At 41.1% G+C, this 27,688-nt stretch overlaps 1 protein-coding gene and 1 long non-coding RNA gene across 5 annotated transcripts in view; one reads left to right on the forward strand and one right to left on the reverse strand.

The window, feature by feature from the left end:
- The window catches only part of TMEM150B (transmembrane protein 150B), a 69,002-nt gene that overhangs the window by 3,349 nt on the left and 37,965 nt on the right, over window positions 1-27,688 (forward strand). Inside the window, exon 2 of one of the 4 annotated variants that reach the window (XM_056542298.1) lies at window positions 79-189. The exons of 1 other annotated variant lie outside the window; for it this stretch is intronic. In XM_056542298.1, coding sequence (XP_056398273.1) covers window positions 176-189 — 14 coding nt within the window. In that variant the 5' untranslated portion in view covers window positions 79-175. Of the gene's footprint in view, window positions 1-78; window positions 190-24,647; window positions 24,717-27,688 lie in introns of those variants that run through there. 2 more of the 4 variants (XM_056542299.1, XM_056542297.1) reach the window with 2 other exon arrangements.
- Window positions 15,964-26,485, reverse strand: LOC130293510 (uncharacterized). Its single transcript, XR_008848230.1, has 3 exons — window positions 26,362-26,485; window positions 25,766-25,874; window positions 15,964-16,820 (listed from the first exon to the last, which is right to left on the reverse strand). It is a non-coding gene; the product is annotated as an uncharacterized LOC130293510 (long non-coding RNA).

The raw sequence follows: 27,688 nt of genomic DNA on the forward strand, positions 1-27,688 counted from the left end.
GAAGCCCCCGAAAGTTTAAAAATTGAAATTTTTCTTCAATTTTGTTGCACAATGATTTTTTTTTCCGTTTTGCCATAGATTTTTGGGTAAAATGACTCATGTCATTACAAAGAAGAATTGGTGCCGCAAAAAATAAGCCATCATATGGATTTTTAGGTGCAAAATTGAAAGGGTTATGATTTTTAAAAGGTAAGGAAGTAAAAACAAAAGTGTAAAAACGGAAAAACCTCATAAGCATCCAAGCATACTAACTCCAGTCTAACTGCCAGAAAAACGAAAAGATCAAAATACATCGGACATCTAGTATCAGGCTGAACACCTCCCTTCCTATACCCGCGCAGAGCCCTGCACACTAGGAAATGCTTAGTCACGCACCCACTCTGTTCAAAACTTGCTCCCATTCACTCCAAACCTTAGAATACGCAGACCAAGTGCTTACACTCAAAGACCTCCGGATCAGCTCTACTGCCGACCCCAGACCATGCTCCACAGCCATTGGGGACATGGAATCCCGCTCCGCATCTGGTGCCAGTCCACAAAACCTGTCCCACTGTGAAGGAGCTGGAACATGACAAACTGAGCATTTAAAAGAGGAATTCTCAAAACCAAATGATGCAACAAACGCAAAACAGGGGGTGAACTAGATGTCTGATTGTTAATCACATGAACTACACCCATGTTATCACAATGGAATCGCACCCGATGACCCCGGAACAGGTCACCCCAAAGCTCAGTAGCCAACACAATCAGAAACAATTCCAGCAAAACTAAACAAGCCACTAACCCTGCTGACTTCCAAGAGTCCTGCCGCACACCCACACTTCTCTACCCCTGGAAAAACACACCAAAACCAACTGCCCCAGAAGCATCAGTAAACAATTCCAAGTCAGCATTCTCAACTACCTTAGCAATCCACATTGACCGACCATTATAGACCACCAAAAAGGACTGAACACTCAAAGACCTCTGGATCAACTCCGCTGCCGACCCCAGACCACGCTCCACAGCCATTCGGGACAAGGAATCCCGCAACACTCCGCATTCAGTGCCAGTGCACGAAATCTGGCCCACTGTAAACGAGAATGAGAATCCGCAACTGAGTTGAGTACACCTGGAACATGAATCGTTACAAACTGAGCATTTAAAGGAAGACCTCTCAAAACCAAATGACACAACAAACGCAAAACAGGAGTTGAACTAGATGTCTGATTGTTAATCGCATGAACTGCACCCATGTTATCACAACGGAATCGCACCCGACGACCCCGGAACAGGTCGCCCCAAAGCTCAGTCTCCAACACGATTCCAGCAAAACTAAACTAGCCACCAACCCCGCTGACTTCCAAGAGTCCAGCCATACACCCGCACTCCACTGCCCCTGGAAAAACGCACCACAACCAACTTTCCCAGAAGCATCAGTAAACAATTCCAAGTCAGCATTCTCAACTACCTCAGCCATCCACATTGATGGACCATTATAGACCACAAAAAAGGACTCCCACACCACCAGGTCATACCGAACCTCTACCGACAAGCGAACATAATGATTAGGGGCCCGAACCCCCACCGTCGCCATGGCCAAGCGACGACAAAAAACCTGCCCCATGGGCAAAATCCTACATGCAACATTCAACTTGCCTAACAGAGATTGCAAAACCCACAACTGCAGCTTCCTACTCTGCCGACTCTAAGCCACAGATCGCCTCAAATCCTCCAACTTGATCTCCGGAAGGCGGCACTCCATAAGATCCGAGCCAATAACTATACCCAAAAACTTAATGACCATTGCCGGGCCCTCTGTCTTATCCGTCACCAACGGTACTCCAAAACACCAGGCCACCGCTTCCTTAGTGTGCAACAAAACCAAACAAACACCGCTAACCTGCAGGACCTAAAAACAAAAAATCATCCAAATAGTGAAGTATAGAAGACCAGCTGGCCTCCTGCTTCACCTCCCATTCCAAAAAACAACTTAAAGTCTCAAAATATGCACACGAAATAGAACAGCCCATAGGCAAACAACAATCCACATAATACATCCCACCCCAATGAATTCCGAACAAACGAAAGCTATCCGGGTGAACCAGCAACAAACGAAATGCCGCTTCCACATCCGTCTAAGCCAACAAAGTCCCCTTACCAAACTTCCGCACCAACCTAACCACCACATCAAACAAAGTATTATGAACAAGCATCCTCAGCAATACCATCATTTACCGAAGTCCCAGCTGAGAAAGATAAATGATGAATTAACCGGTACTTCCCTGCTTCCTTTTTAGGAAACAGGCCCAGCAGTGAAACCACCAAATCCCCAAAGGGGAGCTCAACAAAAGGGCCTGCCATCCTCCCCAAAGCAACTTCCGCAGACAATTTATCAGACATTACTTGAGGGAAACTATAGGCAGACACCAAATTTCACTGCGTAACCGGGCCGAGGAAGCGCTAGCTGCCCCATGAAAGGGCTGAGAACCACCCCACGGTGCTGACATCAGACGCATCCTTAAGCTGATCTCCTTGTGATCCCAGCGTAGAGTAGGACACACTGCCTTGCGCTGACGAAATTGTTCTTCATAGCGCAACCATGCCATACCCCCATAAACCCTATAGGCCTATCCCACCAATTCAAAATAACAAAAAAGGGCCAAACAGGGTTCAGGAGCCTTCTCACCTATAACACTTGCTAGAAAGGAAAACACCTGCATCCAATTAGAAAAAGTGCACGGAATCAACTGATACCGGCGCTTTTCCTCTTCTTCTTTCTTACTTTCATCCGGTTTCTTCCTATCCAAGTTAAACTTTTCAAGAGGAAGTAAAGAAAAAATTTCAATGTATTCGTCCTTCCAAATTTTATCTTATACCTCCGATTTCAAATGCGCACCCAAAGGGCCCTCAAAACATACATAAACCTCCCCTTTAGCCACATCCGCCAGACGCACATCATCAACCTCCTAAGAAGTAACCGCAACAGATCCACTCCCAGGCGCTACCACTGCCCCTGACCCACTAGCAGCACCCGCTACAGACAACCCTGCAGCAACAACAGAACCAGGCACCGCCACAGACCCTCCAGCAACCCCAGCAGCAGCAACCCCCAGAGCAGGCACCCCAGAGGCAACCACAGGACCATGTCCAGCCCCCACTGCATCCAAAACATGTACTGGAGACCAAGCAGGGCCCACCCCACCAACCCATTGTGACAAAAAACCCAATAACTGAACCAGTAAACCTTTAACTGAAGTATCCCCCCCTCCCCCAACATCCCCTTGTGAAATGCATTCACCAGGCTGGCCTGGGCCCGCCGACCCTGGCATTCGCGCCTGGAACCGCCAGCTCCCAACATCTGTGCTGACGATGAAGCACTATCAACAAGAACCTTCAGGCTACCTGGCACCAGCCATTGACAGGCCGTCACCCGCCCCAAAGCAGGAGAAGCAGAGGCCTCAGATCCAGAAATGGTGGGGCTAAGATCCCCTCCGTCAGTCAGCAAGGCTAGGGTGTCCTGCCGAATCCAGCCAGCAGGGGGAGCAGTCACTGAAGCAACCACCGGCACACTGCCGAGACCCACCTGTGCCCAAGCTCCAGACACAGCAGAAGAAAGGGGGCCGGCCCCCCTTCCGGAGTAAGCCTCCCCCGCACTAGACAGCACTCCTGAAGTCCCGGCCATGCTCCCGTCCCGATCCCTAGCAGGAGACACGGTCGCAGCAGTATACTGGCCACTCCGACGAGCAGGAAGAGTAGAGCTGGCAGGCAGGCCCGCCCCAGCTGCAGAAGTTCCACTCACCGCCGACCGCTGCTGAGACATCTGCGGCACAGAAGGGGGTCCACCGGGACCGTAGAATCCACACGCTCCTGACGTCCCTGGCTGGGATTCCAGACCCGGTGGCGAGAACGAGGAGCCAGCTCTGGACCGAGGCGCTCTGGAGCACAAGAGCTTCGTGACCCATGACGCCAGTCAGAAGGAGGATCTTCACTCCCTCCGCACCCCAGCAACTGCTGCACTTGCACCGCGAGCCAGGCCTCACCATGAACGGCGGCCCTTAAATACCCTTACCAGCCCTTAAATACCCTGCTCATTTCAGTACTATTTTTGCACTATTTATATAGTTTTCACTATTGCTGTGGGAGGAAACAAGAAGGGCATTATGACCATTTGGGGCACTATGGGTATGGAAAAGGTGGGAGGAGTGATGGTAAAGTGCAGAGTCTATGATGAATTGTCGACAGATGGCCTAAAGAAGTTTTCATGGTAGTCTGGGCAAGATGGAAAGGAAAAGAAAATGACTCAGAGAAGACTTCACCTGTGACATTACTGATATTGGTTTTATTGGTTCTTGTACAGCAGTATGTATTGTGACTGAAAAGTAAGGATAACCTGTCCCTTACCATGTGATTATGCATGTATTTTATTTTCTTCTTATGTTTATGGTGTCTGTTATTATAGGTAGTGGTAAAGGATGTGATCAAATACTGCTAAATTCTTTGCAGCATATTGTGCACAAATTTTTTTCTACAATACATGGGGGGGTGTTACAGTATGTGAGCTGGTGGAGTTTGTGTGTCGGGGATGCATTTAGTCCCATTTCGGCCCTGTGTGTAAGCATATTATGGTTTCAGAAAAAGAAATAAAACATATACAATTTCCTGATATATACGTTTTGCACCAATTCCTTATGTAAAGAGTACATAACTCCAAAGCTTGTTAGACGACGCAGCTGTCATAACTGTGCAGTAATGTGTTAATCCCCTGTGTATCCACCTACATGACCACGAAAGATCACAATCCACTGGAAGACAAGAAGGTTCTCACTTAAATAATGTCAGAAAGTAGAGATCTTAAATACTGTCAGGAGTTGATATAGAACTCATATTAGAAAATTATATATGAGTTTTTATCATACACAAGTAACTGCAACTGGTTATCAGACTTTGTTTTAGTTTAAAACAATTGAAATGACAATTGAAATGAGAGCTCTTTGTAGCGTCTGTATTATTAAAGCTCCTCGGTATTTGCACTAATATAGAACTCTTTGAAACCGTCACATGCCATATCATTCATATCAACTATAAAGCCATCTACTTCTCTGTGTGTAGAGATAATCATTATAATATGGAGGTTGACCCTGACTCACCTGTAATTACAATAAGGAACTAAGTTGTTTGACTTACTGTACAGTTCATGGACTTTTCTCCTGGACCTATGTCATCGGGTGGGTGTGCCTTGTACTAACAAGTCGTGCTGTATGATGAGCACAAAACCAGACTGGCTCGAATGGAAGCTGACTGATAAACTGTGAGGCCTGTGCAGGTGACAGAAGAAAGAACCAAGTGAGGACAGGACAAGGCAGAAGGTATGTCGAAACCTACACAGCCAATCCATATACCATGTTTTCATTATACAGTATTATCAGTATATACTAGTATATATAATTCATTTAGTCAGCTGTATACCTCCATTCATATGAGGTCAGACACCCTCCTAAAGCAACATTTATTTATTGATTTATTTATTTGTTTTATTAAAACATTGGAACAAATGTATCAATCTGCCTGAAACTGTCTGGCTTTTGCCCATAACAGCCAATCACAGCTCAGCTTTCATATCTTACTGAGCTCGGGTAAAATAAAAGTTGGGCTGTGATTGGTTGCTATGGACAACACCAGGTAGTTTTGGTTCCAAAAGGGACTTCAAAAAAGAAAGTTATGTATATATAAATTTCAGCTGTTAAGCTATATATCTTTTTTTTTGTATTTTTAGACAGGTGTATGTGTGTGTGTTTGTGTGTGTGTGAGGGGGAGGTTAATTTTGTTGTGTTTGTTGGGAGTCTACAACAAACTGTCTACATACACAGCGATTTGGCTAGGGGCAATTTTTGGGGTCAGTGGATTTTCTGTCAATATTCTGGAGGGGGGGATTTATCAAAACGTGTGTAGAAGAAGAATGGTGCAGTTGCCTATAGCAACCAATCAAATTGCCTCTGAATCATATAAGAACCAATCTGATTGGTTGCAACGGGCATCTACATCACTCTTCCTCTCCACAGGTTTTGATAAATCTCCCCAGGTATCTAGGGGCAGATTTACACAGATTGCCATTTCATACCTCAGTCTTAAACAGAAGTCAGCCATTGTAAGACCTGCCCGATATGGGGCACACAACTTAACAAGTTTGGCACTTCTTTGGCTGTCTGTGTGCCACAAACCTAATTCCAGCTCAGCTATGTCCAGCTATGACCTGGCCTGGATCTCCATTATAATTTGTGCAATTTCTGATGTAAATTATAGTATATCTGTTGGACTGTGGGAGGTCCTGCATGTCTAGTTGAACCCCACCCTTAGTAAAGCCTTTAGTTAAAGCTGCCTCCCATAGTTTTTTAGGCATTTTTCTCCTTTTTTGGTTTTGCAAAAAAATTTCAGAATTCTGGAACAAATTATTTTTTTTTTAAACGTAATAGACAACAACTATAAACTACAGGCCTTTTTATGTGTGTTATAAAGCACCACAAAAACTCTATCTGAAGAGTTAAAGTCAATGTGACAACATAGGTCTGTCCACAAAAAGTTAGTTGGGACACAATATGCTCTATTATGGTATCTAGAAAGAAGAAATTGTAAATTATGTGGCAACTAGTTAAATGAGCACATGGAATGAGGATGTCTATCTTTTACAGTTAACAGATAGAATTAATGTACGTTCCATTTTGTTCCATTTTTCACCTTGTACTGTCTATAAGTAATACCGTACCCTTTATTATACTCCTGAGCTGCATTTGCAATTCTGCTGGCTGTTTAATTGAAATCTTTTAGCAGGGCCACCTATAATCTAAGATATTCCATTGTTTAGGAGATCTGCTGAGGTATTATCTTGTCAACTGTTTTTATAGACAGTCAGTAAAATTGTGACTACAGTAATGCATAAACAGCGAAGGAGATTCTCAAAGAATTTTGGGCCCAAAAAATTAAATTAAAAGTATCGACCACATTTTCAAAGAGCTTTGTGCCGCGGTTTACACTGTTAACATCAGTTTTGTAAAAGTAGGTGTGTCCTTGTATATTGTCTGCGTTACATGATATTTTCAAAGGGGTGAGAGTTTACAGTTTACATCAAAAATGTCACATCAGCTTTTTGTAGAAATCACAGAAATGGTTGTAGTTTTAATGTTTTTGTTTTTTTCTTCTTAGTTTTTTTTGGGGGAAAAAAGTGTTATTTAAGTAATAATTAAAAAAATAAATAATTATTATATTCCCAATAGTGTAGAGATTTTGTAATGCAATTATAACTATAAGGCCTGATCAGGCTCTGACTTCCTATGGACTACAGGAAGACATCATCACCTAACAGGGAAGAGCCATATCTTCTGTATGTAGCATGTTCCAAATGATCCATATTAACCCAGTTCCCAACCCATGCATTGATGAGATTTTTGATCACTTTTTATAAAATTTTTTCAGTTTTTTAATGTGACCCAAAATTAGCAATTTTGGCATTGTTCTTTCCCCACATACGCCATTGACCATGCCGGACCAGGAATTAGATTATTTAATATGTCAGAAAATGTTACATGTAACAAAACCATATATGTCAATTTATTTTTTCACATTTTTCTTTAAAAAAAAGGGGGGAAGGCTTATTTAAATTTATATAGTTTGCATGTTTTATATTGTAGAAAATACATTTTTCCTTTTTTTTAAATACTTTTTTATTCCCCCTTAAAGCATTATATTGATCTATAAGGCCGGATCTCTGCTTGCACAGCCCACCACAGCAGGCACAAAGGCATAGTAAAGGGCTCAGACTGCATCCTGGGGGTGCCACTGCATCACCAATAATAAGGAAAAAAAACTGGTTAAATGCTACTATATGAAATTACAGGTTATGGATTTATTCTGGGAAGGGAAGGAATGTTTCCTCCAGTCATGGGGTTATGGGCATCAGCCTCATGTGGGCGGGGGGGCGCTGATGTTTGCCTTCCTCTGGATTAACACAGTAGGGTTTAAGCTTAAACTCGATGGACTCTTGTCTATATTTCAATCTTATAAGCTATGTTATGTTACGTTACTATATTATTTATGCAGTCAAATAACAAGCATCAGAGTGATCTACGATGTTGATCATTTAAGGGCGAGTGCCAACAGACAGCAGGCTCGGTCCTTTAGCGCTAACCATACAACCTCACTCAACACATGCCATAAGTATATGTCAAAGTCAGAAGAGGGCGCAGTCGGTACTACTACACCTGACACAGTCTCTCACACACCTTGCGGCTATGACCATTGATTCAATGGTAACAACAAACTGCAAGCTTGACTACTACCGGTGCTCTGCGAGCGAAGACAAGTACTGCAAAGACTTTGTTATAGAAGAAGGAAAATAACTCACGGCACTCGATGTTCATGCTTCTTACGTTTATTCCACAAGAGGATGCTTCACATGTTGGGAGGGGGTAGGAGTTATTTTCCTTCTTTTATTACAAGGCATAAGTATATGTCATGGGTCAGGAAGGGGGTTAATATTGTTTTAGCAAGTAGAAGAGGGTTGAACTAAAAAAAAAAAAGACACATGTTCAACTTGTGTATAATTTTAATGTTTGCATGTGTTAAGTTTAAAAAAAATCTTTATTTTAGCAACAGCCAAGTTAGAAAAAAAATAGTAAAAATGGAACAAATGCAGTGAACCATTAAAAAAAGATTAGTATGCCACAAATCCTGTTGGTGCCTGCTGCATATGTATAATATTGACCAAAAATGAAACCAATTGTAAAAAGATCTGTATGTCACAACTGTATTTGATCCGCATTTTTCATACATGTGAATGAGCACTAAGGTTGAGTGATCAATGCTGATTCCTGTAAAGCACCAATAATTTATAAGTTATTTAGTCTGTGGACAGAAGAAACATGTCCTTTGATAAACCTGGATAAATAAGCCTGGTTCTGTATCTTGTTGTGAAAATGAAAGGATGAAGACGCTAGAAACGTGATCTGACAATTTTGTCTCAATTTAGCAAAAACTAAAAAAAAGTGAAGGTCATGCAAATTTTTTAATAAAAGGCTATGTTTATACATATTATATTGGTCAGGATTTTGCTCAATTTTTTTTTATCAACACCAGGAGTGGAACTGGACATATATATATATATATATATATATATATATATATATATATATATATTTTTTTTTTTTTTTTTATTATGGTAATTTCACTTTTTTGGGTGTGTACAAATATAAACATCCACAATGCTGTTCATCCAGGTGAATGATGAAGTGATGAATAAGAAAAAAAATTTCGTTGATGAAACTGATGAATCATATAAAAAAAATGTGAATAATGTGTTATGCCATGTCTTATGTATAAACAGAAGTCTTCAGCAACACCACTACCTGGACACTCATTGGGCACCACTAGATTCGAACCACATAGTAAAACATGTTATTTTCTCCTAATCTGTTTTTGTTTTCTGTTTGTAAATTTTCTTATTCTATTTTTGTACATGATTATGGGGGAAATCATCTTTCCTAAATTGCTCTACAACAGTCACATGGACCATAGGAACCTATAGCCTAAAGATGATTTCTATAGGAGAGGGTTCTAGGCATGCTCTGTTACCTGTGCAGAGGTCATTGTACAGGGAAAGACAGAAAGGGCTGTGGCCATTAGCTATTGTGAACAGTGGACCCTAAGTCATCTATCTGCACCTATACAAAATGTTAATTCTATGGCTTTTGCTTCTGGAGGCATTCATGGAATATAAAGAAAGACTGGTGCAGTTGTCCATTGCAACTAATCAGATTGCTTCTTTCATTTTTAAAGAAATGAAAGAAGTGATTTGATTGGTTGCTATGGGCAACTGCATTACTCTTCCTCTACACATATTTTAATAAATGTCATATGCTTGACAGGTCTCTTTTACCCTTTTACAAGGTATATATCTAAATTTCTAAATACAGTAAAAAGAAATTTTTTTTGTGCTCTAACTATATTATCTGTAATTTTCCCATTCTCTTAGAGGAGAAAATCCATTTTTATACAAAATATGCATTCAGAAAGTCTTTGGATGCTTTAACTGTTTTCACATTTTGTTATGTTATGTTTCCTCCATCATTCTGAACTCAATACCCCATAATGACAAAGTGAAGCAGAATGAAAATGAAAATTTTAAACTGAAATTTTGCATTGATATAAGTATCCAGGCCCTTTACTCAGTACATAGTTGAAGCCCCTTTGGTAGGGGTTACAGCATCCAGTCTTCTTGGGGATGATGTCACAAGGATTGCATATCTGGATTTGGAAATATTCTGTAATTTTTCTCTTCAGATCCCCTCATACTTTGCCAGGTTGGATAGATACTGTGAATTTTTGAGGTCTCTGCAGAGATGTTTGATTCGTTTTGGTCAGGGCTCTGGCTGGGCCACTCAAGGACATCCACAGAATTGTCCCTAAGCCCCCCTGGGTTGTCTTAGATGTGTGCTTAACCCCTTGGGGACCAAGCCCATTTTGACCCTAAGGGCCAGAGCATTTTTTTTTGCAATTCTGACCACTGTCACTTTAAGCATTAATAACTCTGGGATGCTTGTACTTGTGAAATTGATTCAGAGATAGTTTTTTCGTGACATATTCTACTTTATGTTAGTGGTAAAATTTCATCGATACTTGCATAATTTCTTGGTGAAAAATTCCAAAATTTCATGAAAAATTTGAAAATTTTGCATTTTTAAAACTTTGAAACTCTCTGCTTGTAAGGAAAATAGACATTCCAAATAAATTATGTATTTGGGAAACTACACCCTTCAAGGAAAGTAACAATTGGCACAGTGAGCCTTAACACCCCACAGGTGTTTTCAATAAAGTTGGACGTGAAAATGAAAACATTTCTTTTTTTTTACAAAAATGCTGATGTTACCCCAATTTTTTTAATTTTCACAAGGGGTAATAGGTGAAAATGTCCCCCAAAATTTGAAACACCATTTCTTTTGAGTAAGGAAATACCTCATATGTGGATGTTAAGTGATCTGGGGTGCACTAGAGGGCTCAAAAGGGAAGGAGAGACATTGGGCTTTTGGAAAGCGAATTTTGCTCAAATGGTTTTTGGGGAGCATGTCACATTTAGGAAATCCCCATGATGCCAGAACAGCAAAAAACACCCACATGGTATACTATTTGGGAAACTACACCCCTCAAGAAACATAACAAGAGGTACAGTGAGCCTTAACACCCCACAGGTGTTTGACAACTTTGCGTTGAATTTGGACGTGAAAATGAAAAATTTTATTTTTTTGACTAAAATGCTGATGTTACCCCAACTTTTTCATTTTCACAAAGAGTAATAGGTGAAAATGTCCCCCAAAATTTTAAACACCATTTCTCTATCCACCATATGCGGATGTAAAGTGATCTGCGGGTGCTCTAGAGGGCTCAAAAGGGAAGGAGCGACATTGGTCTTTTGGAAAGCGAATTTTGGTGAAATGGTTTTTGGGGGGTATGTCGCATTTATCAAGCCCCATGGTGCCAGAACAGCAAAAAACACCCCACATGGTACACTATTTGGGAAACTACACCCCTCAAGGAACGTAACAAGGGGTGCAGTGAGCATTTACACCCCACTGGCGTTTGACATATCTTTGTAACAATGGGCTGTGCAAATGAAAAATTACATTCTTCATTTTCACAGACCATTGTTCCAAAAATCTGTCAGACACCTGTGGGGTGTTAAGGCTCACTATACACCTTGTTACGTTCCGTGAGGAGTGTAGTTTCAAAAATGGGGTCACATGTGGGTATTTATATATTTTGCGTTTATGTCAGAACCGCTGTAACCAGCAGCCACCCCTGTGCCAATCACCAGTTAAGGCCTCAAATGTACATGGCACAACCTTGTTTTGCGCCCGCAGAGCATTTTATGCCCACATATGGGGTTTTTCCGTACTTGGGAGAAATTGTGTTACAAATTTTGGGGGTCTTTATTTCCTTTTACCTCTTATGAAAATGAAAAGAATGGGGCAACACCAGCATGTTAGAGTAAAACATTTTATTTTTTTACACTAACATGCTGGTGTAGACCCCAACTTTTCCTTTTCATAAGGGGTAAAAGGAGAAAAAGCCCCCCAAAATTTGTAGCGCAATTTCTCCCGAGTACAGCGATACCCCATGTGTGGCCCTAAACTGTTGCCTTGAAATACAACAGGGCTTTGAAGGGAGAGAGCGCCATGCACATTTGAGGTCTAAATTAGGGATTTTCATAGGGGGTGTACCCCGATGCAAGCATTACACTTGCCTCCTCCACCAAAAATACTGTACGTCAGTTTTCCCCAAACAGGGTGCCTCCAGCTGTTGCAAAACTCACAACATGCCTGGACAGTCAATGGCTGTCCGGCAATACTGGTAGTTGTTATTTTGCAACAGATGGAGGCTCCATTTTGGAAAAACTGACGTACAAGACGTTTTAAATTTTTATTTTTTGGGGGGGGGGCGGCGACAGTGTAAGGGGGTGTATATGTAGTGTTTTACTCTTTATTTAGGGTTACTGTAGTGTAGTGTTTTTAGGGTACATTCACACGGGCGGAGGTTTACAGTGAGTTTCCCGCTGCGCAGCGGTAAATTTGCTGCATCTCAAACTTGAAGCAGGAAACTTGCTGTAAACCCCTGCCCATGTGAATGTACCCTGTACATTCACGTGGGGGAGGGGGGGGGGGGCAAAACTACAACTCCCAGCATGCACTGACAGACCATGCATGCTGGGAGTTGTAGTTATGCAACATCTAGAGGCACACTGGTTGGGATTGTGAAGCAGTTAGTAAGTTAACAGACTACCACAGTGTTTCCGCACCACTGTCTGTTTCCTAACTCAATGTTTCCCAACCCATGTGCCTCCAGCTGTTGCAAAACTACAACTCCCAGCGTGCCCAGACAGCTGAAGGGCATGTTGGGAGTTGTAGTTATGCAACAATTGGAGGAGAACAGTTTGGAGACCACTGTGTAATGGTCTCCAAACTGTAGCCCTCCAGATGTTGCAAGACTTCAACTCCAAGCATGCCCAGACTGCCCAGGCATGCTGGGAGTTGTAGTTTGGCAACATCTGAAGGGCCAGATGTTGCCGAACTACAACTCCCAGCATGCCTGGACAGTCTCGGCATGCTGAAGCGCTACAGTTTGGACACCACTGTATAGTGGTCTACAAACAGTGCCCTTCCAGATGTTGCAAAACAACAACTCCCAGCATGCTGAGGCTGTCCAGGCATGCTGGGAGTTGTAGTTTTGTAACACCTGAAGGGCCAGATGTTACAGAACTACAACTCTCAGCAAGCCTGGACAGTCTGGGCATGGTGAGCGTTGTAGTTTTGCAACATCTGGAAGGTCAGTGGTCTCCAAACTGTGGCCCTCCAGATGTTGCAAAACTACAACTCCCAGCATGCCCAGACAGCCAAAGGCTGTCTGGGCATGCTGGGAGTTGTAGTTTTGAAACTCCTAGATACAGCAGTGAAGATCCCGTTACAGCAATCTTCACTGCAGTATCTGGGAAACCGCCGCCGCTGCCTCCACTTGCCTGCGCCTCCTGTCAGCCACCGGTCCTTGGTCCTCGGTCCGCCGGAACCCAGGTAACTGGCATCGGCAGTCCCCGCAACGGCCCCCGCACATCACCGCCATCGTCCCCCGCTCTGCCCTGCAATTCGCCGATCTCAGTCCTGATCGGCCAATCGCAGGGGATAGGAGGAGGTGGCACCCCTGCCACCTCGCTCCTATCCTTTAGGATGATCGGTGCTGTCTCTGACAGCTCTGATCATCCCTATTTTCTGGGCTATCGGGTCATCAGAGACCCGATCAGCCTGGAATCGCTGCAAATCCAAGGGCGTATCCATACATCCGTGGTCCCCAACAGGTTAAGGTCATTGTCTTGTTGGAAGGTGAACCTTCGGCTCAGTCTGAGGTCCAGAGCACACTGGATCAGGTTCTCATTAAGAATATGTCTATACTGTACAATTTTCAGCTTTCCCTCATTGCTGTCAAGTCTCTGTCCTGTCCCAGCCACTGAAAAACATCCCCACTGCATGATGCTGCCCCCACCATGCTTCAGCGTAGAGATGGTATTTGACAGGTGATAAGAAGAGCCTGGTTTCCTTCAGACATGACATAAAAAGGTCAATTTTGGTTTCCTGTTCCAGAGAATCTTGTTTCATACATGAGAGTCCTTTTTTAGTTGTTTTTCTTTTGTCTTTCCTGTGTATTTTACTGAAGAGAGACTTCTTTTTTGCTACTCTTACATAAACCAGATTAGTGGAGTGTTGCAGTGATCAATTACCTTCTAGAATTTCTTCCATCTACATACAGGATCTTTGGATCTTAGTTACCCATCTTACCATGGCCCTTCTCCCCTAATTACTTAGTTTGGTGTGGCAGCTAGCTCTAGGAAGAATATTGACTGTTCCATGGTTTTTTTCCTTAAGGAATTATGGAGATAACTGTGTTCTTGGGAACTTTTAAAGCATAATTTTTTGAACCCTTCTCTAAAACTGTGCCTCCACACAATCCTGGCTTGGGGCTCTACAGGCAGTTCTTTCCACATTATGGCTTGATTTTTGCTCTGATATACATTGTCAGCTGTGAGACCTTATATAGACAGGGCTATGTCTTTCCAAATCCTGTCCAATCAACGAAATTGACCACAGATGTCTTCAATCAAGGTGTAAAAACATCTCCAAGATGATCAAGAACAATGGGAGGCCCCTATAGCTACATTTCAAGTGGCAAAGCAAAGGGTTTGAATACTTCTGTCCATGCTAAACTTTAGTTTTTTCTTTTAATACATTTGCACATATTTCTAAAATTCTCTTCACATTATTAAATGCAGATTGTTAGGGGAAACTTTTAATTGTTTTGATTTTAGCACAAGGCCTCACCATAACAAATTTGGGAAAAAGTTAAAGGGTCTGAAGCATTTCCGAATGTTGGGAAATGTGCATCAGGATCCTGTTACATAGTTTAAAAGATTGAAAAAAGACAAGAGTCCATCAAGTTTTACCTAAAGCCCTATTGTGTTGATCCAGAGGAAGGCAAAAAAAAACATGAGGCTGATGCCAATTGCCCCATGAGAGGAAAAATTTCTTCCAACCTCCAATATGGCAATCAGAATAAATCCCTGGATCAACGTTCTATCCACATAAATCTAATATCCATAACCTGTCATATTATAATTTTCTAGAAAAACATTCAGGCCCCCCTTGAACTTGTTTAGTGAGACATCACAATATTATGTGGGAGAGAGTTCCATAGTCTCATTGCTCATACAGCAAAGAATCTCTGTCTGTGATGATGGTGAAACCTTCTTTCCTCTAGACATAGAGTTATTGTCATGGTTATTGGCCTAGGTATAAAAAGATCACTAGAAAGATCCCTTCATATATTTGTGTGGTTGCCCAGTACGGGATGATGTGTCCCTGTACATTTCTCCTGCCCTGTCAGGCAGAGTACCTCCATGTCCCCAGGGCCCCCCTTACAGTGTAACCCCTATTGTATATATGTTTGTATTACTAGTGTACTGTTGCTTTAAATATTATACCATGTGCTTGTTACCCAGGAGGCACTAGTGACCAGGTGACCCCCCCAAGTGACCTATGGGATCCTTGCTAAGCTCCCCTATAAAAACCTGGTGTCCTGTCTCAGTTGGTGATTGGCTGGGTGGGCTTTTACTGCTCAAAAAGTTGGGGGCTGGAGGGTTCACCAGGGATAGTCAGGCTCTGTCCTGGCATAGGAGATAGCTTTTTAATAGCTGGATAACCCCTTTAAAACAGCAGAAGCAGTTGTCAAGTGTCAGCTATACATTACTTCCCACAACACATCAGAATAGTATATATACTAAATTTTTACTCTCCACATTACCTCAAAAGCATAATTTATTGGATGTACATTGTTTTTTGTATTTTATATACTTTTTATGGCCCCTTTTATTAGTACAGTTTGTAAAATGATTTGAATATTTGTAGTTATAAATACATAGAGCATGAGCAGTGTTACATTTACATATAATAATGCTGTGTGATCTGTTGTGAGACACACATACAATAAACATGACTAGTCTCTCATTCTCTTAATGTAGCTTATTATTAGATAGTATCATTGCGGGTGGAGACTAATAAGTGTATATTAGCAGTTGTAACCTGTTTACACAATTGCCACTTGTGACTAAATACATAGAAATGTTAGTCGTGTTTTCTCTATAACTGCTTTGATGAGTGTATGTGCTGCGGCCATGAGACTACAGAAAATACAAAAAAAAAACAGGCACACAGCAAAGCTGCATTGTGTAATGGAAGTGCATTTTCATCTAAATATCATACAGCCACAGCTATTAGGGAATATTTGCTGGTATTTTAATAAAATAATCTAGACCCAGTAGAATAGGGGTCCCCTGATGAACTGTAGAATTGGACTTTGTATAGAAAAATCCTTTTATGCATCAAAAACTTAGCCCCGAGTGATTCAGAAGTTAGACTTATTCCAAATGAATCCCTAAATATTAACTCTTTATTACATTGGCAGTGCATAAAGAAAGGCTTTGCAGAATATTTTTTACTGTATTTTATGTATATTAACCTCAATGCTAATGATCACTGCATCTTAAGCTTCTGCTGGGCTTAGTTACACTCATCAGACCATTTGCAGCATGATCGCGGAGGTCAGATGAGTGAAGATGGCAGCGGTAGGTTTCCTCATCAGCTCCATGCCTCTCTTCTTGTATAGTCTGCCCACACAAGCAGGTTGTACATGTAGATCACCAATATTACTGATCGGTTCTATGCCATTGCAGTCGAAAGATTGCTATCAATAGTCCCCTATGGGTAAAAATGATAAAATAAACAGTTAAATTATTTAAAAAAAAATAATTAAGCCCCACCTCAATAAAAATTGAAATCCCATGTTACATAATACATAAACAAAATGTAAAAAAAGAAATGAACATGTTTGGTATCATTACGTGTGGAAATGTCCAAGCTATTAAAATATATTTAAAAAGTGCTATTGATCCCATTCAGTGAACGACGTAAATGTTAAAATTGATGATTTTTGGTCACATAACATCTTAGAAAAAATGATATAAAAAGTGATAAAAAAAATTTACATATGCGCAAAGCCCCTGAAACCGCTCCATATATGGAAAAATTATTTAAAAAAATTTAAAGTTATAGTTAAAGGGGTACTCTGGGGTATCAACTGGTACCGGAAAGTTAAACAGACTTGTAAATTACTTCTATAAAAAAAATCTTAATCCTTCCAGTACTTATTAGCTGCTGAATACTACAGAGAAAATTATTTTCTTTTTGGAACACAGTGCTCTCTGCTGACATCACGAGCACAGTCTGCTGACATCTCTGTCCATTTTAAGAACTGTCCAGAGTAGGAGAAAATCCCCATAGCAAACATATACTGCCCCAAGGTCAAAATGGGCTGTGTCCTTAAAGGGGTACTACCATCCTGACAACTTATCTCCTATCTAAAGGATAGGGGATAAGTTGCCTGAACTCGTGGGATGGTGGGAGACCCGGCGATCAGACATGTATCTTCTATACTGTGGATAGGGGGATAAGCTTTTAAATGATAGAATACACTTATAAGTGACTTTATGATGTAACTATTCCCACTAACATTTTCATATATTTTTTTTTTTTACATCTGCAACTGATGAATACTTATTGAAAAACTGATGACAAATTGGCATCATATGGCATTGGTTTCATATGATGATGATCGAACAGGTGAAAATAGATCCAAATTGATGCACTTTAGCTTCAGTTTTATTCCTATAGAAACAAGTAAGATGTGTTAATGGATTTGTTATGTTCAAATTTTTAAAAATTTGGTTTATTGAGTAAAAAAATAAACAACTTACAATTACAGCATATGAGTCATGGAACAACAGTATCCATTGCAGTGGAAAAAAAATTGCAGTTCAATAATGGAAGTAAATGACTTAGGGAAATATGGACCATGCAGCCATATGGGTAGAAGGACAATAAGCTCTAAATCGAAATTAAGTAGACCCAAGGGAGAACCTCACTATACCTTAACCCATTAAGGACCAAGCATTTTTTCCGTTTTTGCATAAAAATCATAACCCTTTCAATTTTGCACCTAAAAATCCATATGATGGCTTTTTTTTTTTTGCACCACCAGGGCCGGCCTTAGGTGTTCCGGCACCCTGTGCAAGCTAACCTTGTGGTGATCCCCCCCCCCCCCCACAAACATACACAAAGAAGAAAAAAATATTTGTGACAAATATTTTTATATCTAATAAGTCCCCTGCCCCCTTAATCAGTCCCATGTACCCCTTCACCAGTCCCCTGCTCCCCTTAATCAGATGCAGTATAGTTCCCCCACATTAGGTGCAGTATAGTTCCCCCCACATTAGGTGCAGTATAGCTCTCCACATTAGGTGTAGTATAGTTCCCCACATTAGGTGCAGTATAGTTCTCCCACCACATTAGGTGCCATATAGTTCCCCACATTAGGTGCAGTATAGTTCCCCCACATTAGGTGCAGTATAGTTCCCCACATTAGGTGCAGTATAGTTCCCCACATTAGGTGCAGTATAGCTCTCCACATTAGGTGCAGTATAGTTCCCCACATTAGGTACAGTATAGTTCCCCACATTAGGTGCAATATAGTTCCCCACATTAGCTGCAGTATAGCTTTCCACATTAGGTGCAGTATAGTTCCCCACATTAGGTGCAGTATAGTTCCCCACATTAGGTGCAGTAGGGTCCCCCACATTAGGTGCAGTATAGCTCTCCACATTAGGTGCAGTATAGTTCCCCCACGTTAGGTGCAGTATAGTTCCCCACTTTAGGTGCAGTATAGTTCCCCACATTAGGTGCAGTATAGTTCCCCCACCACATTAGGTGCCATATAGTTCATATTAGGTGCAGTATAGTTCCCCACATTAGGTCCAGTATAGTTCCCCACATTAGGTGCCATATAGTTCCCCACATTAGGTGCAGTATAGTTCCCCCACATTAGGTGCCATATAGTTCCCCACATTAGGTGCCATATAGTTCCCCCACAATAGGTGCAGTATATTTCCCCCACATTAGGTGCCATATAGTTCCCCACATTAGGTGCCATATAGTTCCCCCACATTAGGTGCAGTATAGTTCCCCCCATTAGGTGCCATAGAGTTCCCCCACATTAGGTGCCATATAGTTTCCCACATTAGGTTCCATATAGTTCCCCCACATTAGGTGTCATATAGTTCCCCACATTAGGTGCCATATAGTTCCCCCACATTAGGTGCAGTATAGTTCCCCACATTAGGTGCAGTATAGTCCCCCACATTAGGTAGCAGCATGTTCCCCACATTAGGTAGTAGCAGGTTCCCCACATTAGGTAGAAGCAGGTTCCCCACATTAGGTAGAAGCAGGTTCCCCACATTAGGTAGAAGCAGGTTCCCCACATTAGGTAGAAGCAGGTTCCCTCCATTAGGTAGAAGCAGGTTCCCCCCCCCCAACGGACTCACACAAACGCACACACACAGACACCCACACATGCACACACACAGACACCCACACACAGACAGACACCCACACACAGACAGACACCCACACATGCACACACACACTTACCTGTCCTCCGCGTCTCTCCGGTGTCGGCCTGACGAGTGACGTCACTGACGTCCTCCTGTGCGGGTCTGCGGAGTTACGTCACATGTGTGACTTCCCTCTTCAGACTCGGGCCGGCCAGCCAACCAGAGACGCAGAGGAGGGCGGGGTAAGTGAAACCTCCTTGTGTATTGAAGAAAACTGTGCCCTGAAGCGGAATGTGACCCTCCGCATAGGGACACAGTTGAGGGAGGGTAGTGGGAATGGAATGAGAGGGAGCGGCCTGCAAAGCAGAAAACTGTGTTCCTGTGCAGAGGGTCACATTCCGCTACAGGGCACAGTTTTCTTAATTGCACCGGCATTTAGCGCTGCTTGCCCGAAGTTAACTGCCCAGCGCCCGGACTGCACGTCGTGCAATACAGATTACATATACCTGGTGCGAGCTGTGTCGGCCGCCTGGCGCCCCTGTTGCTATGGTGCCCTGTGCGGCCGCACAGCTCGCACACCCCTAAGGCCGGCCCTGTGCACCACCATTTCTACTTTGTAATGACCCAAAAATCTACAGCGAAACGGAAAACAAAATCATTGTGCATCAAAATTTAAGAAAAAACGCTATTTTGTAGCTTTTGGGGGCTTCACTTTCTACACAGTACATTTTCCGGTAAAAATTGTACCTTATCTTAATTCCGTAGGTCCATACGATTAAAATCATACCCTACTTATATAGGTTTGATTTTGTCGTACTTCAGGAAAAAATCATTACTACATGCACGAAAATGAATACGTTTAAAATTGTCATTTACTGACCCCTATAACTTTTTCATTTTTCCGCGTACGGGGTGGTATATGGGCTCATTTTTGTGCCATGATCTGATGTTTTTATTGGTACCATTTTTGTGCCATGATCGGACTTTTTGATCGCTTTTTATTCATTTTTATGGTATAAAAAGTGAGCAAAAATATGCTTTTTTGGACTTTGGAATTTTTTTGCTCGTATTCCATTGACCGTGTGGATAATTAACAATATATTTTTATAGTTCGTACATTAACACATGCGGCGATACCACACATGTTTATTTTTATTTACACAGTTGTTGTTTTTCTATGGGAAAGGGTAGGTGATACAAATTTTTATTAGGGAAGGGGATAGATCACATTTATTAACTTTTTTTTTACTTTTTTATGCAGAGTTATAGCCCCCTTTAGGGGCTATAACATTGCATACACTTATTGCAGGCACTGGTCAATGCATTGCCATAGGAATGCATTGATCAGTGTTTTTTGCACTTGATTGCTCAAGCCTGGATTTCAGGCTTGAAGCAATCAAACGCTGATTGGACAGCTGGGAAGAAGGTAAGGCACCTCCCGCTGTCCTCTCAGCTGTTTGTGACTCTGCGATTTCACCATGGCAGTCCCGAACAGCTCCGCTGAGCTAGCTGGTATGGATTTCTCTGGTTTTATCATTTCAACTATGATTGCAGCGTCTAAAGGGTTAACACCGGACATCAGCCCGATCGGAGATGTCCAGTATTAGCCGCAGGTTCTGGTTGCTGATAGCAGCTGTGACCCAGCAGTTACGAAGCACGCTCAGCTTCTGAGTTCGCTTCATGGATCGGGATGTAAATATACGTTTGTGGTCGTTAAGGGGTTAAGATGGCTTCAGTCATAAAGTACGTACGTGGAGGGTAGGGACAGAAAGCAATACAAATGCCTCCCAACCAGTCAGATCATATCTCTGTATTACCAGAGAATTACACTACCCACCTCACACTTTCTGTTTAGATTTTTTAACCATAACATTCAGCAAAAAAGTGTGAAAACACATTTATTACAAAAAATAAAGAATAATAAAATTAAGTCAGTGCTGTACTTTAGAAACACGAAGGAGAGGTCTATGTAGCCATGATAGGACATGTGAAAATGGGCTGTCTAGATGGAGCAACTCTGTTATCTCCTGGTAAATATAATCCTGAATAAGGACTTTTTAATCGTAATGTGGTTGTTTAATGAGCATCTGGCTTACAATTAAAAAGATGCAGCGTTTATAGCCCAAGTAGTGTTTATGGCCTCAACTCATTTATACATCTATAAATAGTAATTCCAATTTCTGAATGACTTAAAAATAGAAAGCGTGATAGTAAATGCCGGATAGCAAGCAGATAAAAGTTACACTTTGCCCTTCTTCTTGCCACATGCATTACTTAATTTACTGCTGTATCAGCAAGGAGGGCCTTCGGTCTGGCATGTAAATGGTCATTTAGTAAATACATATAACACACTTTAAAAGCCTGAAGCAAGAGAATATGGGAGGCCCCAGAGCTAAATTTATAGTGTCATAGCAAAGGGTCTAAATACTAATGTCCATTCTAAATTTAGGTTTTTCCTTTCAAATTATTTTTTTTTTGTTTTTATTTTTGTTTTCACATTCTCATTATGGGGTATTGAGTGCAGAGTGATGGAAAACACTTTTTTTATTTTATTATTTTAGCATAAGGCCTGAACTTAACAAAATGTAAAAATCCATTGTACATTCATCCTTTGAAAATCCATTGCATATTAATATATTAGCAGAGTGCCTGGCATTGCCCGGTCTTCCTACTTACATAGAGACAAAAATCCATACTGTGTTGATCCAGAGGAAGGCAAAAAATCCCCATGAGGCTAAAGGAAAAATTCCTTCCCGACTCCAATATGGCAATTAGAATAAATTCCTGGATCAATGTTCTATCCCCATAAATCTAGTATCCATAACCTGTTATATTACATTTTTCTAGAAATATATCCAGGCCCCTTTGAACTTGTTTATTGAGTCAGACATCACAACATCATGTGGCAGAGAGTTCCATTGTCTCACTGCTCTTACAGTAAAGATTTCCCATCTGTGATGATGGTGAAACCTTCTTTCCTCTAGATGTAGAGGATGCCCCCTTGTCATGGCTACCTAGATATAAAAAGATCCCTAGAAAGATCTCTGTACTGTCCATTCATATATTTGTACATTGTGACCAAATCACCCCTAAGATGTATTTTCTCCAAATTAAATAACCCCAAGCTTGATAACCTGTCTTGGTCCTGTAATCCTCCCATTCCATGAATTACCTTTGTCGCACTCCCATACACCCTCTACAGTTTTGCTACTTAAAGGGGTACTCCGGTGAAAACCTTTTTTCTTTTAAATCAACTGGTGGCAGAAAGTTAAACATATTTGTAAATTACTTCTATTAAAAAATTCTAATCCTTCCTGTACTTATTAGCTGCTGAGTACTACAGAGGAAATTATTTTCTTTTTGGAATGCTCTCTGATGACATCACGAGCACAGTTCTCTCTGCGGATGTTATTATAATAATAATAATGCTTTATTTATTGTTGTCCTTAGTGGGATTTGAACCCAAGTCCCCAGCACTGCAAGGCAGCAGTGCAAACCACTGAGCCACCATGCTGCCCTTAGCATACATCTGCTATGCATGGTTGTTAAAATGGACAGAGACAGCACTGTGCTCGTGATGTCATCAGTGTTCCAAAAAGAAAGTAGCATTCAGCAGCTAATAAGTACTGGAAGGATTAATATTTTTTAATAGAAGTAATTTGCAAATATGTTTAACTTTCTGCCACCAGTTGATTTAAAAGAAAAAAGGTTTTCACCGGAGTACCCCTTTAAACCTTGGGGGAGAGGAAAAGCAACAATGATGCTCTTGTCCTTATATTTTGTCCTCATATCTCAACCTCATCCCCTCTTCATATCCCGAGCCTAATATTCCGTCCTCATGTCCCAGATGCAGAGCGTGGCTTGAAGAGTAAGGTACAGAAAGTCCTATAGATTTGCATAGAACTTGAGACAAAAACCCAGACCCTCACATATGAGGGTGGGGTATGGTTAAAGGAGCAGTCCAGTATAAAAACATCTTGTCCCCTATACAATGGATGCGGGCTGTCGTTTGCATTACCAGATGTAAGCAGTCATAAGTTATACTCAGGTCATAGAGTTATCTTGAATGTATAACTAAGGTTAATTTTAGAGATGAGTCCTGAGTCATACATGTACTTTAGCATATATCCTTATTGTAATATCTAATGAGCAACCCCTGGAATGTCACAGATAATCAGCACTGTGGTGCCAGGTATTTCTGGGGGTTACTTAAAGTGTCAATGTTGCTTAGCTGAGCGCTTCTACCTGGGTGTTTTAGTGTCAGCACCCAGACTGGCGTTCATTCTAAGAATTGTATTTGAGTCAACTCCATTAATCTTATTCCTGATAAATAATGCTATGTTCATTATAAATTCAGAAATGCAATAAAACAGGCACAAGAACTGATAAAGTTATCAAATAAGCTTTTATTGATAACAAGCTGTCAATATATGTGTAATATGATGTGGGAGCCAGTGACTAGCAGGGTAGTAGATGTTACCTAACTCTAGATACAATATGGAGGACCTTGCACTGATCATGAAGGGGCGGCACTGACCGGGATTATGGAGGAGACACAGTTCAGCCAGCTAGCTCCCAGCCTCCAATGCCTAACTCTGCATAGAAGACAGGCAGAAAAGAAAGGGACCCCTTATTTTACAGCTGTTCACCCACAATATAACCCAGTATGCTGGGTTCAGTGCGGGTGAACTAGCTGTCAGTATCTCTTTAAGGGTACGTTCACACATACAGGATCCTGCGCAGATTTGATGCGCAGGATTTGTAACTGCAGATTAGAAGCTGTGCTCAGTCATTTAGTTTACATTGAAATCTGCAGCAGAAAATCCTGTGCATCAAATCCTGCGCATCAAATCTGCATATGTGTGAACGTACCATAAAGGGGTTTACCACAAAGATAAATAAGTCTAAACTGATGCATTGTATGAAATGTGCAAGCATTACTGAAAATGTCTTGTTTAATTAAGATATATATATATATATATATATATATATATATATATATATATATATACTTACAAAACTCCCCCCATATGCCTTTTTTTTGTTTTGTCCTTGGTTACGCTGCATATTGCACATTAGTCTCTACTGTGTATGCAAGCAGAGGGGATTGTGGGAAAGTGTGTGCTCTGTTGCCTGGCAACAGGATCACAGTTCAGAGAGGAAACCAGGAAGTGATCAGATCCATGTGGGGGACAAAAAGTACAGGGATGTAAGTTACTTTTTATAAAATAAAAACAACTTTCTGAGAAAACTTATTTAACCCATAGTGGACATGCACCATACATGTACATTGATGCAGCCTGGTACTTATAGCACAGCAGTGTGCATGTATGCTGTGATCCGTGGTGATCAGGGCTTTTAATTGGTACTCCGGGGGAAAACTAATTTTTTTAAATGAACTTGTGCAAAAAAGTAAACAGAATTGTAAATTGCTACAGAGGACGTTGTAAAGTTCTTTTCAGTCTGACCACAGTGCTCTGTGCTGACAACTCTTTTCATGTCAGGAATTGTCCAGAGTAGGAGCAAATCCCCATAGCAAACCTCTCCTGCTCTGGACAGTTCCTGATATGGACAGAGGTGTCAGCAGAGAGCACTGTAGTCAGACTGAAAAGAACTATACAACTTTCTCTGGAGCAAACAGCAGCTGATAAGTACTGGAAGCATTAAAAGGGTACACCGCCATCCAAAGATATCTGATCGTGGGGATCCCGCCACTAGGAACCTCTGTGATCTCTTCTGCAGCACCCCATGTCATCTGCTGCACGGAACGAACTTCGCTCCGTGCCCTAATGACAGGCCATACAGGGGCCAGAGTATTGTGACGTCATGACCAAGCCCCCTTGTGACGTCACAACCCACCCCCTTAATACAAGTCTATGGGAGTGGGCATGGTGGCTGCTCCAGCCCCTGTATCGCCCGTCATCAGGCACGGAGCAAAGTTTGCTCCGTGCAGCAGATGACAAGGGGTGCTGCAGGAGAGATGCTGGGAACCCCCTCGATTAGACATCTTATCCCCTATACTTTGAATAGGGGATAAGATGTCTAGGGGCGGAGTACTTTTTTAAGATTTTAATATAGAAGTAAATTACAAATCTGTTTAACTTTCTGGCACCAGTTGATTAGAAAAAAATTGTTTTCGACTGCAGTACCCCTTTAATGGCTTAAGACAACTGCCAGTGAGTTCAATGTGCTCATCAGGCCCCAGCAGTGTGGTCATGGGGATCTGATGAGTTAAAATGGCAGCAAGAGGTCTCTTACCTATCCTCCTTCTGCCAGGTCGTCTCTCTTCTGATACAGCCTAGCAGAGCCTCGCAATATCATAGCATTGTACACTTAATGCAATGCATGGTTTGCATATAATAGTTCCCTATGGAAAAAGGGATAAATAAGAATTTTACAAAAAATAAACAAAAATACGTTTTCGAAACAATAGTACCGATAAAAACCATGGTGCAAAAAATTATTAATAAAATGATACAATGAGCAAAAAAATGAAAAATAAAAAAGAGTTATAGGGGTTTAGTTTAGGGCAAATTAAAGCTTATTTTGTTACAAAATGTTTGACGATGAGTAGTACAATAATAGAAAATCTATGTGGGGATATCGTTTTAATCATATTATCGTATTGAGTACAGGATAAAGATACTGGGGGTGATTTATCAAAATCTGTCTAGAGGAAAAGTTGCTGAGTTGCCCATAGCAACCAATCAGATCGCTTCTTTCATTTCTGAAAAGATCTCTGAAAAATGAAAGACACAATCTGATTGGTTGCTAGGGGATAACATGTCTAGGGGTGGAGTACCCCTTTAAGACTTAAGGGGTTAAGTGCCACAGCAACGCTCCCCCTCTCCTACCTGTCCTGGTTAATTGATTGACATTACAGGGCACTGATCCCTGTCTCCAGATCCAGAGTGTGGGAGCAGTAGAGCAAGAATGGATACTTATGAGACACCAACAAGGGGTCTACTAAATTAGATGAAAATATTAGAGCTTTATTAACATGTAACAGAAAACACATTTAGAAGGGCACATCCCTTATTTATTAGGTCATAAAAAAAACAACATTATAGGTATTGCCGCATGCAGAACTATTAAAATAGAACTTTATTGATCCTGCACATTGTATACTGATGCAAGTATTTTAGTCACCTCACAGTCAAGAAAAACTACAAATCATGATGCAAATATCAACCATTAACACAGCTTTGTAAAAAAAATAAAAATAATTAAAAGGTCAGAATATGGCAATGGGAAGATTTTTTTTTTTTTAAGTTTACATTTTAAGTAGTAAAACAGCAAAAACTGTAATTGTACAGACCCTCAAAATAAAGATTATGGGCTTCATGTTCAATGTTTTCCCTTTTTTTCCTCTTTCATTGTGAATTTGTATTCATTTCTCTCAAATAAAGGAATGTGTTTATACATGTCGTGAAAATTTGGAGATTTTCATTCTTTTACCTTTCTGTTAAAAGCAAAAAATCACAGCCCTAAAAGACTTCCAAAACATTTAATATAATGAATCATTAAAAACACGCCCATTTTTGGAAAATTTGCTAAAAATTGTGAAAAGGGTGAAAAACAGGGACAAACAGGAAAAGCATTAATAAATAAAGTTAAATGCATTTTCCCATATTTTTTTCACCTTAATTTACCCAGAACTCCAAAAGTACATGATACTCAATATGTCAGTTTTACTGCATGGTAAATGGCTTAATAGACGCCCCTGCAACGCCAAGGAGGGGAAAAAAAAAGAAAACCATGAATTGGAAAATTGGCATGGGCTAAATAATATATTAAAGGGATTATCAGGAACTTGTGAATATTTACATCAGACTTCACATTAAATAGTTTTATAATTTTCAGTTCATGTCATTTAAACGGGTACTCTGGTGGAAAATATATGTTTTCAAATCAACCGTGCCAGAAAGTTACACAGATCTGTAAACTGCTTCTATTTAAAAATCTCAAGCCTTCCAGTACTTATCAGCTGCTGTATATTACAGAGGAAGTTGTGTAGTTCTTTCCAGTCTGACCACAGGGCTCTCTGCTGACACCTCTGTCCATGTCAGGAACTGTCCAGAGCAGGATAGGTTTGCTACAGGGATTTGCTCCAGCTCTGGACAGTTCCTGACATGGACAGAGGTGTCAGCAGAGAGCACTGTGGTCAGACTGGAAAGAACT

This window comes from Hyla sarda, chromosome 10 (genome assembly GCF_029499605.1).
Source record: "Hyla sarda isolate aHylSar1 chromosome 10, aHylSar1.hap1, whole genome shotgun sequence".
In the NCBI taxonomy this organism is placed as follows: Eukaryota; Metazoa; Chordata; class Amphibia; order Anura; family Hylidae; genus Hyla; species Hyla sarda.